Source organism: Prionailurus viverrinus, chromosome A2 (assembly GCF_022837055.1).
Source record: "Prionailurus viverrinus isolate Anna chromosome A2, UM_Priviv_1.0, whole genome shotgun sequence".
NCBI classification, from domain to species: domain Eukaryota; kingdom Metazoa; phylum Chordata; class Mammalia; order Carnivora; family Felidae; genus Prionailurus; species Prionailurus viverrinus.
Genome location: NC_062562.1, coordinates 141,084,407 through 141,097,594, shown reverse-complemented (window position 1 = coordinate 141,097,594; position 13,188 = coordinate 141,084,407). Strand labels below are relative to the sequence as shown.

Here is a 13,188-nt window from a genome sequence, read left to right as displayed (position 1 = left end):
CTTTGGAGGAACTTCATGTGTTCTCAACAAGAGAAAACACAGGCCTGGCCGTTCTCACGCACTGGCATTTTAAATGAAGCTAGTATTCACAAAGTCTCTTCAGAGCAAATCAGAAGTTTCAGTCAAAGCTCAGGTTTGTCTCGTCGTTTTGTTGTCAAGATTATAGAGGCAGACTTTCTATAAACCTGTCAACATCCAAACACCTTTATTCTTTCTCCTTTAAAAAGATAACACAATGAAGACATAACATAATCTGCTTTATTATGGATTTCTTAGACCCCCGGCTGAAGGTGCGGGGATGCCAGATGACTAAACACCAGGCTCAGAGGATTCAGCCTGACATGGGTGAATCAGAGGGCAGCAGAGCTAGGAATTTTGTTGCCCTGGGAAAATCATAAGTAAAACACCTCATTAAACTCAGACAGTTTTTGTAAACTTCTCAAATGCAACTCAGGATTTGCAGAGATTAAGCACTGTGGGAGTCAAACAAAGCCATATGATAGATGCTAACTTTTGTTGACCACTTAGTACTCTCCAGGTGATTTCATTTCAAAATTATTTATATAAGCCAAATATAATAATATACTTTAACCATTTTTTAATTGACATATACTTGATATCCAACATTAGATTCGTTTCAGGTATAGAACACAGTGATTCCACATTTGTATACACTGTGAAATGATCACCACGGTAAATCTAGTTACCATCTGTCACCATACAAATTTACATTTTTTTTTCCTTCTTATGATAGGAACTTTTAAGATTTACTTTCTTTGCATCTTGCAAATTGGAGATACAATGTCATTGACTGTAGTCATCATGCTCTATGCATTATGTCCTCATGACTTTTTATTTTATAACTGGAATTTTGTACCTTTTGATCCACTTCAACCCATTTTGTCTGCCTTCCCAACCCCTCCCCTCTAGCAACCACCAATCTGTTCTCTGTATCTATAAGTTTGGCTTGGTTTGATTTTGTGTGATCATTTCTTTATTAGATGCCACATATAAGTGAGATCATGCGGTATTTGTCTTTCTTTGTGTGACTTATTTCACTTAGCACAATACCCTGGAGGGCCTTCTATGTTGCCACAAATGGCAAGATTCCATTCTTTTTTATGGCTCAGAGGTATTCATACATACACCATATTTTTATCCATTCATCCATCAATGGGCACGTAGGTACTTTCCATACCTTGGCTATTGTAAATAATGCTGCAGTGAACATAAGAGTACATATCTCTTTTTGAATTAGTGTTTTCATACTCTTCAGGAAAATACCCAATAATGGAATTACTGGATCATCGTATGGTAGTTCTATTTTTAATTTTTTGAAGGACCCCCACACTGTTTTCCAGTGGGGCTGGAAATCGCACCAATTTACATTGCTACTAACAGTGCACAAGTGTTCCTCTTTCCTCCACATCCTTGCCAGCACTTACTATCTCTTCTCCTTTTCCTAATAGCCATTCTGACAGGTGTGAGGTGATCTCAGTATGGTTTTGATTTGCATATCCCTGAAGATTAGTGATGCTGAGCACCTTTCATATGCCTGTTGGCCATCTGTGTGTCTTCTTTAGAAAAACGTCTATTCAGATCCTCTGCCTATTTTTAATTGTTTTTTGTTGTTGTTACTGAGTTTATGAATTCTTTATATATTTTGGATATTGGCTTCTTACCAGGTGTATAAATTACAAATATCTTCTCTCATTCATTAGGTTAACTTTTATTCTGTTGATAGTGTCCTTCTCTATGCAGAAGCTTTATAGTTTGTTGTAGTCACATTTGTTTATTTTTGCTTTTGTTGCTGTTGCCTTTTGAGTCAGATCAAAAAAAAAAAAAAAAAGGTATCACCAAGACCATTGTCAGGGAGCTTACTGCCTATGTTTTCTTCTGGTAATTTTGTGATTTCTGTTCTTACATTCAAGTCTTTAATCCATTTTGAGTTAATTTTTGTGTGGTCTAGTTTCATTCTTTTGCGTGTGGCTGTCCAGTTTTCCAAATACTATTATTTGAAGACACTGCCCTTTCTCCATTGTATACTCTTGGTTTCTTTGTCATAAATTAATTGGTCATATATATGTGGGTTTATTTATGAACTCTCTATACTGTCCTATTGACCTATGAGTCTGTTTTTATGCCAATACCATACTGTTTTGATTATTATAGCTTTGTAATATCATTTGAAATCAGGGAGCATGATGCCTCTAGCTTTGTCCTTTTTTCTCAAGATTGCTTGGCTCTTCATATTTTTGTGTTCCATACAAATTTTAGGATTGTTTGTTCAAATTCTGTGAAAAATTTCATTGAAATTTTGACAGGAATTTCATTGAATCTCTTGAGTGCTTTGGGTAATATGGACATTTTAACAGCATTAATTCTTTAAACTCATGAGCACAGAATATTTTTCCATTTATTTGTGTCTTCAATTTCTTTCGTCAGTGTCATAGTTTTTAACATACAGATCTTTCACCTCCTGGTTAAATTTATTCCCAGGTATTTTATTCTTTTTGATATGGTTGTAAATGGGATGGTTTTCTTAATTTATTTTCTTATAGTGCATTGTTACTATATAAAAACACAAAAAATTATAGTTGTTTTGTGTCCTGCAATTTTAATTAATTTATTAGCCTCAGTAGTGTTTTTGGTGGAGTCTTTAAGATTTTCTCTATATAATATTATGTCATATGCAAATAGTGCCAGTTTTGCTTCTTCCTTCCAATTTGGATTCCTTTTATTTGCTTTTCTTGCCTAATTGTTGTGGCTGGAACTTCCAGTACTATGCTGAGTAGAAGTAGTGAGAGTGGACATCTGTGTCTTGTTCCTGATCTTAGAGGAAGTGCTTTCAGCTTTTTACCATTGAGTATATGATAGCTGTGGGCTTGTCATATATGGCTTTTATTATACTGAGTTTTATTCCATCTATACCCACCTTGTCGAGTTTTTATCATAAAAGGATGTTGAATTTTGTCAGGTGCTTTTTCTGTATCTATTGAGATGATCATATAAATTTTATCATTCATTATATCAATGTGGTATATCACTTTGATAGATTTGTGGATATTGAACCATTCTTGAATCCCTGGAATAATTCTCACTTGATTATGATGCATGATCCTTTTAATGTACCACTGAATTCAGTTAGCTAATATTTTGTTGAGGATTTGGCATCTATGTTCATTAGGGAGATTGACCTGTAATTTTTTTCTTATGTGTCCTTTTCTGGTTGTGGTATCAAGGTGATATTGGTCTCATAAAATGAGTTTGGGAGCATTCCCTCCTCTCCAGTTTTTGGACAAGCTTAAGAATGAGAAGTGTTAGGGGCGCCTGGGTGGCGCAGTCGGTTAGGCGTCCGACTTCAGCCAGGTCACGATCTCGCAGTCCGTGAGTTCGAGCCCCGCGTCGGGCTCTGGGCTGATGGCTCAGAGCCTGGAGCCTGTTTCCGATTCTGTGTCTCCCTCTCTCTCTGCCCCTCCCTCGTTCATGCTCTGTCTCTCTCTGTCCCAAAAATAAATAAACGTTGAAAAAAAAATTAAAAAAAAAAAAGAATGAGAAGTGTTAGATCTTTTAACATTTGGTAGAATTCACTGGTGAAGCTCTTCAGTCCTGGACTTTTCTTTGTTGGGAGTTTTTGATTACTGACTCAATCTCCTTACTAGTAATTGGTCTTTTCAGATTTTCTATTTCTTCATGATTCCGTCTTAGAAGATTGTATAGTTCTAGGAATTTATCCATTTCTTCTAGTTTGTCCAGTTTATTGGTATATAATTTTTCATAGTAGTCTTTTATGATTATTTGTAATTCTTTGATGTCAGGTATAACTTATCTGATATTCTAACTTTATTTATTTGAGCCCTCTCTCTTTTTTTCTTTCATAGGTCTAGCTAAAAGTTTTTGAGTTTTGTTTATCTTTTCAAAGAACCAGATCTTAGTTCCATTGATCTTTTCTCTTGTCTTTTTAGTGTCTATTTTATTTATTTCCACTCTGAAATGGAAATAATTTCCATAAAATTAATTTGGAATTAATTTGAAAAATAATTATTTTTTTCCTTTTACAAATGTTGGGCTTTATTGTTATTTTCCTGGTTCCTTTAGGTACAAAGTTAGACTATTTGTATTTTTTCTTGTTTCTTTAGGTGGTAGCATGCCAATGACTATCTCTCTGATTGTTGTAGACTCGTAGTGCCCAGAAATGCTGTCCTCCCTGGCCAGCAGAGCCAGGCACTCGAGGGGCATATTCTGTGGTGGGTACACTTTCCTGCTAGCTTTGGCAGGGCTGTGAGTGTAGGATCAGCCTCCCAGCTCTGGCAGGGCGGAGGGGGCCATAGGGGTGGACACCACAAGACAAGGGAAGAATGCAAAAATAGCACCAACCAGCACCTCTTTCCCTGGACAGAATCCTAACAGGCTCTGCCCCTCTGGGAGACACTTTTAAGATTAGCGAATGACTCTCCTTTGTGTATGGTCTCAGCACTTTTCAAACTGCTGATTTTGTGCTGAGTCCCAGGGTGGGTGAATTCGTACATGAACCCTTGAAGAGTAGAATCTCCATTCCCTACAGCCTCATGGTTCACCTGAACCTAAGCCCCACTGGTTTTCAAAGCCAGAGATTTGGGGGCCTCCTCTCTCTGGTACAGATCCCAAGAGTTGAGGTGTCCAATCTGGGGCACAAACCCCTCACTCCTCAGGGAGTAACTTCATATTTGTGAGATATCTCCTAATGGTGGGTCACCATACCATACACAGGGTTTTTGGTGAGACCACATCTCTGCCTCTCTTACCTGTCCAGATGTGGCTTTTTTATCCTTTGTTGTGAAGGAAACTATTAAGGTAGTTCCTAGGTTTATTTTTCTGAACAAATTATCTCATGTGTAGCTATAGATTTGTTGTGTCTATGGGAGGAGGCAAGTTCAGTTCTGCCATCTTGAGCCCCAAATCTCAACCATTTTTTAACAACATCCTAAAACATAAACACACAATTTTATACCTAGCAAAGCAACAGATTCTGTTAAGAATCTCATTTCTGTTGAGTCTCTCTATGTTTCCCCAGGAGCTCAGCTGTCTTTCTAAAAAGCAAAGCAGGAGGCTCTTAAACTCCAGGTCCATGTTACTTAGGAGCTCATTTAGTCCCATCCATCTCATGTAGCTTGGCCCTGCCCTTCTTCATCTGAAGCAAAATACAGCAAAAAGTTTTTTCTAGGTTGATTTACGCCCTTTAGTAGGAGAGGAAGGCAGGTGTACATGTGCCACCAACAGGCACCAGGGAACACACTTAAAAGTCATATATGTCTTGCCCCAGGGGAAAGGCAGTAACTTGGCTATTTACACACTCCAGAAGAACCGGGAGGGCATTTTATAGGCAAATAAAAGTGAACACAAGCATTCATACACACCGATATGAGCACAGAAAATTGACTATATGCTGTTATCTGTTTCGAAGGAAGGTGAATGAAAATTAAAAACTGAGGATTTTTGTCTTCGTTTTTTCATTTTATTAAATTTTGGCTCTTAGAATCCCTGAGAAATAATTATTTGCTGCCCAACTTAAAGGTTCAGAGACCTCCAGAGTTTCCTCTTACTTTCTCGGTGACACAGCTCCATTCAGCAAATGTGGATGTGATTTGATTAATGATTTCCCAGCCTCATTATTTCACCTTGCATTTTTCTTTTGTTCTTTCCAGGAAGCAGAATGTGCCTACACACTCTTTGTCATTGCCACATTTTGGCTTACAGAAGCTTTGCCTCTGTCAGTAACAGCTTTGCTGCCTGGTTTAATGTTTCCATTGTTTGGGATCATGCCTTCTAAGAACGTAAGTCCTCTTGCAAATGTATGTGATAATTAGATTCCTTAGTTTGTGTTGATACTCCCATTGAGAAAGTTGTATTGAAAGGGAGCAATAATCCTATTGATAAAGCTTCCACATTAGTCCTGCAAGTTTCCAGTTGTTTCTCCCTAGAATTCTGCATGTATGTCTGCATTCAGGTGGACAGAAACAAAACACAGGCCTCTTGAGTCATGTGTGTCAGTAGGAGAAATGCGTGTCCAGCCTTCCTGGACTGACATCTATGGCTGGTGTCTCTCTCCCAACAAAAGGGCCAACCTTTTCACATCCTGCATAAGCTTTTTCTTTTCAACAGAATTTGGTCTCACACAGTGTTAGAAAAGCAATTTTTGTTTTTAATGAAGAAAAAGCTACCCTGTTTTCTTTTCCAGAAACCTGCCATTTCAAAAGATAAAGCCAAATTAACTTTCATGTGTATTTCTATTTTGTTCTTGCTGAGAGGAGTTTATTCATGCTGAGAGGTGTTTCTTACCTTTATACAATCTGAGGGTACCCGTCTGAAGAAAATGGATTCAGTTTCCCATTAAAAGCATGAAATGCATTGAAATCAGAAAATCTGTCTTCATGCAGTCTCCAGCCACCCAGCACACAACTGCCCAAACCACAGCTGAAAGAATCTCAGGAAAGATGTCAAGTTCAAGATGCCAGCCCCTGCAATTTGTCACCTTTGGACTTCTATCTTCTGCCAGGGTTCAATATTGCTAACTTGAGGTTCATCTGTCTTATAACGTGGGTAGAGATTTTTCTTTTTAAATAACCCATGTTATATAGAGATGGGGTTTTTTGTTGTTGTTATTTTGTTTTGTTTTTTGTCCTATGGGAGAAGCAATTCCTTTCCTTCTCTTCATGTCATTCTTCCTCATTTCGTGGTTCAAGATCTTCTTTTCTTCTTTTTGCGTTGCAGATCCATTTTACTCCTCTTTTCTTACTGCATTTTCCCTTCCCTCAGAAACTTGACTCTTTTCTTTCTAAGCACCATTGCTTGGGAAGAGAGTGTAGCTTCTCGTCCCCTTCTGCTGCCCACAGAATCTGGGATCTATAATTTAAGAAGTTTCTCAAATGCTCCAACATGCTACACGGCTCCCAGTAAAGGAAAATTTAAAAGAAGGGGCAGGCAAGTTCTTAAACGTAGTGTGTTAAGTTATTAACCCCTGTCCTGCTGACCTAGGTGGTTGTACCTCTAAAGGTAACTAGTTCAACAGTGACGTATTTGTCTTTTATGGTTTAATAAGAATGAAACTGACTAAATTGACTTTTTAAAAGAAGCTGAGATCAAAGCAAGATTAACTACAACTGGGGCATTTCTGTAGCAGAGAGGCTAAAGGAAGACAGGAGAAGAAGGATGCCTAGGAAAGCCTGGTTTTGTGGGAACTGCCAAAGAAATATCTTTGCCTCTTTACAGAATGTGGAGGCCTGGCTAGAGGCAGCAAAATTCTAGGTACTGTCAGCAGTTGCGTTAGTCAGGCTGCCAATACCTGTCCAAGAGTCCTTTGTCTCCAGAAGTGTCAACCTCAGACTAATTTAACAGTCATAGAACCTTAGCCTTGGAAGCTCGTACTTCTGGATCATTTCATCCTGGGCAGGGATTTCCCCTCTCAATAGCTCTTACAGATGAGATCACTCAAGAAGTGTTTGGGTCTTCCTGTGTGTGGGTTTAGAATACCCTTCAAAGAAAATACATATGTTTTTTAACACTTTGAATACTTGATTCACTCAGCTTTACTGAGCCCAGTGTCAAACTCAATCACTTTGTCCCTAGACTTTCCTCTAAATGTCTAAGATTACGCACACACACACACACACACACACACACACACACGGACAGCAACAATAGCAACAATAAAAACTTCATCTTTCTTCCACATGACATTGCTGTTTTTGATGTGAAAATAAATACCATTTCCTCTTTCAATCTCCCCCCCTCCAGTCTTCATGGTTTCTGCATCTCAACTCCCTTCCTTAACCCCACCACCTCCACCTGTGCCATCACCACCATCTTCACTCCTGTTCCCAGAACTACCTCCAGTTTGTCAGTGGTACTTATGAATTAGATAGTTAGTGAATGTAATGTCTATCACGTGGTAAGCACTCACTATATATTAGTTAATATTATCATTATTTGTACATTGACAAGAGTGAATACCTCACTAGAAACATTCTGACTGTTGCAAAGCTAAGTGAATCTATTTCATTTCAGCCTAAATTCGTTGCAAATTTTATGTGACTTTTTTTTACCCTAAGCTTAGTAGGAACTTGAAACAAATCAAAGTCCTTAGGACTTTCAGTGTAGCAAACTGCTCTTCAGTCTTATGATCCTCTTTCCAGAAAGGGCAACTGGAATTTTTCTAGGAAATATCTGACCAAAGTTATGGGGAAAGGGCTAGAGATTTCTTCAGAAGACCTGAGCTTAAAACCTGATATTCACCACTAATAACTTGTATGGTCCTGATCATGTCCCTTAGCAACTCTTTTTTTCTCATAATCCAGAGGTTGTTATAATAATCAAATCAAATAAAAATGTGAAACAGTGATAGATACTAGGCATCAATTATTCTTATGAGTTTTAATATCCACAGTTAAAGGTGTTAAATATCATACCAGCCCTTCTGAAGGATTTGGAATCTCAACTTTGCCATGGAGACTAATGTGTCTTTAATACCCTTGTCTAAGTTCAGAGCCTTACACATCCTTCTCTTTGGCCACAATAGTTTTAATCTTATGTTATGCATTTATTAAGTCAATGCTAAATATCTGTATCTTACTGAACACCTTATTGTACTAAATAATGTCAACAAATTTTGAATTTCTCTCATATCTATTGAATAAAATCTGAAATGCTAAATATTTAGTGTGCCGAATTAGATATTCCAAAACAACTATCATTATTATTATTATCGTCATGGAAAAAGTGTTTATATATAAATTTTATAGATATAAATATAAAGATACTCATATGTATATGCAGATGTTATATATTTAGGTCAGTCGTGCAATAAATATTTATGTGCTAGGACTCTGCCAGGATCTTGGGAATACATTAATGAGTAAATACAGACAAAAGTCCCTGTCTTCATAGGAGAAAAGAGACAATAAACAATATACCTTAATGCATAGGTAAATTACAGGGAGTTAGAAGGTAATTGGTGCTATGGAAAAAAGCAACAGGATAATAAAGATCTAGAGAGGGTTGCAGTTTTAAACAGGATCATCAGAGTAGACTCAATGAGGTGTCAATACCTGAACAAAGACTTACAGGAGATGAGGGAGTTAGTCATGTGGATATCTGGGGAACAGCCGTCACTGAAGGCCATACGGCCCCCACAAAGACCTCAAGGCAGGAATAGGTCTGAAGGGTGATTAGAGCAAAGTGAGTGAAGGAGAAAATGATAGAAGATGATGTCAGGGAGATAATGTGTAGAGAGACTAGACCATCTAGGGCCAAAGTAGGCCAACATAAGTCACATTTAAAGAAATGAGAATGAGACTCTCTAGAGAATTTTGAGTAGAGGAGTGGCATGATCAATTTGACTTTTATTTAAAAGGATAATTTAGACCTGCTATGCTGAGAAACAAGGCAGAAAGAAGGAAACAGGTAGCAGGTTATTGCAATAATGCAGTTGAGAGGCCATGGTTAATTTAGACAAGGGATAGTAATAGGGATATTGAATATATTGTTAATGTATTTTTAATATAAAACCAACAAAATTTCCTGTATGATTTGATAGAGCATATGATAGAAAGAAAGAATTCAAGGATGCCTCAGAACTTCTGACATGGCAGCTGGAAAATTGGAGTTGCCATCAACTGAAATGGGGAAAACCATGGGCAGAGTAGGCTTGTTGCACAAGAGAGGCTGACACCAGGAATACAAAGTTGGACACTAAGTATGAAATAACTGTTTGATATATAAGTGAGGGTGTTAAATAGGCAGTTAAATACAAATGGGCCCAGAGTTCATGAGAGAGAGCTGAGCTGGAGATACAGGTTTGAGAATTATCAGCATATACATGATACTGAAAGCTCTAAAAGTTGATGAGATCGTTTAGAGAATGAGTGAAGATAAAAAACAAACAAAGATAACAAAGAACTGACTAATTGGAGAACTACAACATTAAGGGATTGATAAGAAGAAAAAGAATTTGCAAAGAAGAATGAGGATAGGTTATTGAGGTAGGAGGAAGACCAGGAGAGTGTGGGATCCTGGAAATGTTTTAAGGATGAGGCAGTGATCAAATGTGTCAAATCTAATAGGTCAATTAATGCGAAAACTGGAAATTGACCATTGGATTTAGCAACAAAGCATAAATAAACTTGAACTTTTATGGGTAAGTATACTGACTTGTAGGAAGCTTGTGAACTGGTAAATTTTATAGCTAAGAGAGAACCCACATGCTCTGATAGCAAAAGTGCATGTGTTTTGGTGAAATCCCACTTTGAGACAGAAATATGACTACCTTGATCTTAAAAACAGATTTCAAATTTCATTAGAATTTTATTTGACATGCTTATTTTGCCTCAAAAATAGTTATATTTACCAGTGTCATTTACAGACCAGTAGCATTTTCTCCTATTACCTCCTATACACATGGGCTATAAACAAACACATATACTCGTGACTAATGTGCTACAAATATACTGTGATGAAACCCAAAGACTGGGTAATACAATGGAAAACAAAAGAATGTGAGAATTCCTCCTTAGGTTTATAATTATTTGCATTTAGACAATTGGGCTGCAGGCCATTTTTTTGTTTACAGAGTCTATTAAGAGACTGGAAAACTATGAGTCTGAGGGCCAAATTCAGCCTGCTACCCAATTTTTAAATTAAAGTTTTACTGGAGGAGCACCTGGGTGGCTCAGTCGGTTGAGCCTTCGACTTCAGCTCAGGTCATGATCTTGTGGTTTGTGAGTTCGGGCCCCACATCTGTGCTGACAGCTCAGAGCCTGGAGCCTGCCTCAGATTCTGTGTCTTCCTCTCTCTCTCTGCCCCTCCCCTGCTCACACTCTGTCAATCTCTCTCTCAAAAAATAAATAAACATTTAAAAAAATGTTTTTTAAGTTTTATTGGAAACACACAAAGCCATGGTTGTTCATTTACAGTCTCTGGCTACTTTTGTGCTACAGACAAGTTGAGTAGTTGCAGTACAAACAATGAGGCTCACAAATTCACATTTATTATCTGACCTTTTACAGACAAAGTCTGCCAACTGCTGACATAATCTAAAGAGAAATACAAGAGTACCTTATGGTCTTGGACTTCCTTCTGTGTTCAATAATTTACTAATAATGGCTCACTTCTATTTCTTTAAATACATGGTAATTTTTTAAATAATTCTGCATTTATTTTTTCATAGAATTCTCAGACTGATGGAATAGTGTAAGTAGGGTTTATTTTCATGAGCAAAACTGCAAAAGAGATAAGAGCAGAAGAAAACTCAAATGTCTATTTATCTTCCAATAATCAATTTGAATATCAGGTACTGTAAGAAGAGTTTCCCAATTCCCCTAGAAAAAGGTGGTTATTTACTCTTTGAGCCTCAGCTATAGCTTGAAGAAATATTTTCCATGCACCTGTGATACTTTACTGCTGTCTTTGTTACCTTGTTTTTCTCACCTAGTAACCTGTAAGCTTCTTGAGTCTAGGGACTTATTAATTCAGTATCTATTGAGTGCCAATACGTGCCATGAATGTCCTAAGTCCATAAATGCAATGATCAATAAGACACATCTCTGCCTTCAAAGTATAGCTGGTCTAATAAAGGGGATAATAAAGTAAAAAACAAAATTATCACCACGTGCATTAAGATGTGCTCTCACAAAAGGAAGCAGCATCCAACCACGTTTAGGGTAGTCAGGAAAGGCATCTTAGAATTGACATCTGATTTCATTCATGAAGGAAAATTATGGGTAACCAAAATAAGAGAATAGAGTCATTCCAGGTTAAATGACAGCCGAGTGTTAAAGCATTTCTGTGATTGGAGAGTTTCACACATAAGGAGAAGTTGGCAGAGAGCACTGAAAGACTAAGCTGGAAAGGTGAAATGGGACTAAATGATGAAGAGTCTTACAAGACGTGTTGAGAAGGTTGGATTTGGGTCTTAAAACACATGGGGTCCACTGAAGTAGTATAGGAGGCACAATGATGTGATTAGATTTATACTTTAGAAAAGTAATTGTGACAATGGTGAGGGGTGGATTAGAAAAAGATCAAGCGGTAACCATGTGAGAAGTGGTAAGGAGCTCAATTAAAGGTTTGAGTAGTAGTAAGGTTTGAATAGAACAAAGTGGACAATTTAAAGTAGATGGGGGAACTGGAAATAATAGGACTTAGTGACTAAGACGCACTTATTGGAAATGAAAAAGGAATCAGAGCTGACCCTTAGGTTTCTAACTTGGAGAACTAAGTAGATGGAAGTTTCATTTGCCACAAAAAGGCATATGCTGAGTTTTTAGATATTTATAGGAAATTCAAATGGAAATGTCCAGCTGGATACACCAGTCTGGAACACAGAAGACTTATCTGTTTGGGCACAAACACCTTAGTGTCATCAGCATTAATTCAACAAATAGGTATTGAATGCCTACTATGTGCCAAACATGATTTTAGTCACATAGAGTTAGAAATTGAATCTGTAAGATTCAATAATCAGGGGTGCAAAACAAGACTGGAGACAAACCTTATAGAGTACCAACATTTAAAAAAAGGTAGAGGAAAAGTAATTTTGAAAGTAGGCCAAGAAGAAAAATTCAGAGAGGCAGAGATAGACCCAGGAAGGGAAAAAAATGGTTTGTCAGGTTGTAAACACTAGTAAATTAATAAATTGAAAGAATACTTATACTGAATGTAAGGACTGAGAGAGTTAAGAGGTTAGAAGTTTGGGAAGAGAGGGTAGACAATTGGGATTTAGGAGCTCAGAGAGTGTAGCTTGTACGTGGATTCCCTTCCTCCCTCTCTCACTCATCCAGTATTATTTACTGAGCTCCTACTCTGTACCAGAACTGTACTAGGTGCCAAATATGCAATGACTAGCAAAACAGATTCCTGGTCCTCTTAGAATGTATAGTGTAATAACAAACTACATAATGTGATGTGCTATAAAGGAAATAAACAGGGCTCCACAATACAGAAAAATAGTAAAATCTGTTTAGAAAAGCTGGATATTTGAGAATTGAAGAGGTGTGAAGAGGGAAAAACATGTCAGACATTTATTCTTGCCTTCCCTGTTCATATAACAGTTTTGGTGCATAGTAAACTCTTGTCCAATGTTAGAGTAATTAATAAATGAAATAATAAGGAAATTGATATAATTATTTTCTATTATGCAATTACTACAAAATGCAA

The 13,188-nt window shown here is 37.3% G+C and overlaps 1 protein-coding gene across 2 annotated transcripts in view; it reads left to right on the top strand.

The window, feature by feature from the left end:
- SLC13A1 (solute carrier family 13 member 1) overlaps positions 1–13,188 on the top strand; it is a 250,694-nt gene that overhangs the window by 131,712 nt on the left and 105,794 nt on the right. For both annotated transcript variants that reach the window (XM_047849259.1, XM_047849260.1), the window contains exon 3: positions 5,685–5,813. In XM_047849259.1, the coding sequence (XP_047705215.1) occupies positions 5,778–5,813 (36 nt within the window). In that variant the 5' untranslated portion in view covers positions 5,685–5,777. The remainder of the gene's footprint in view (positions 1–5,684; positions 5,814–13,188) is intronic.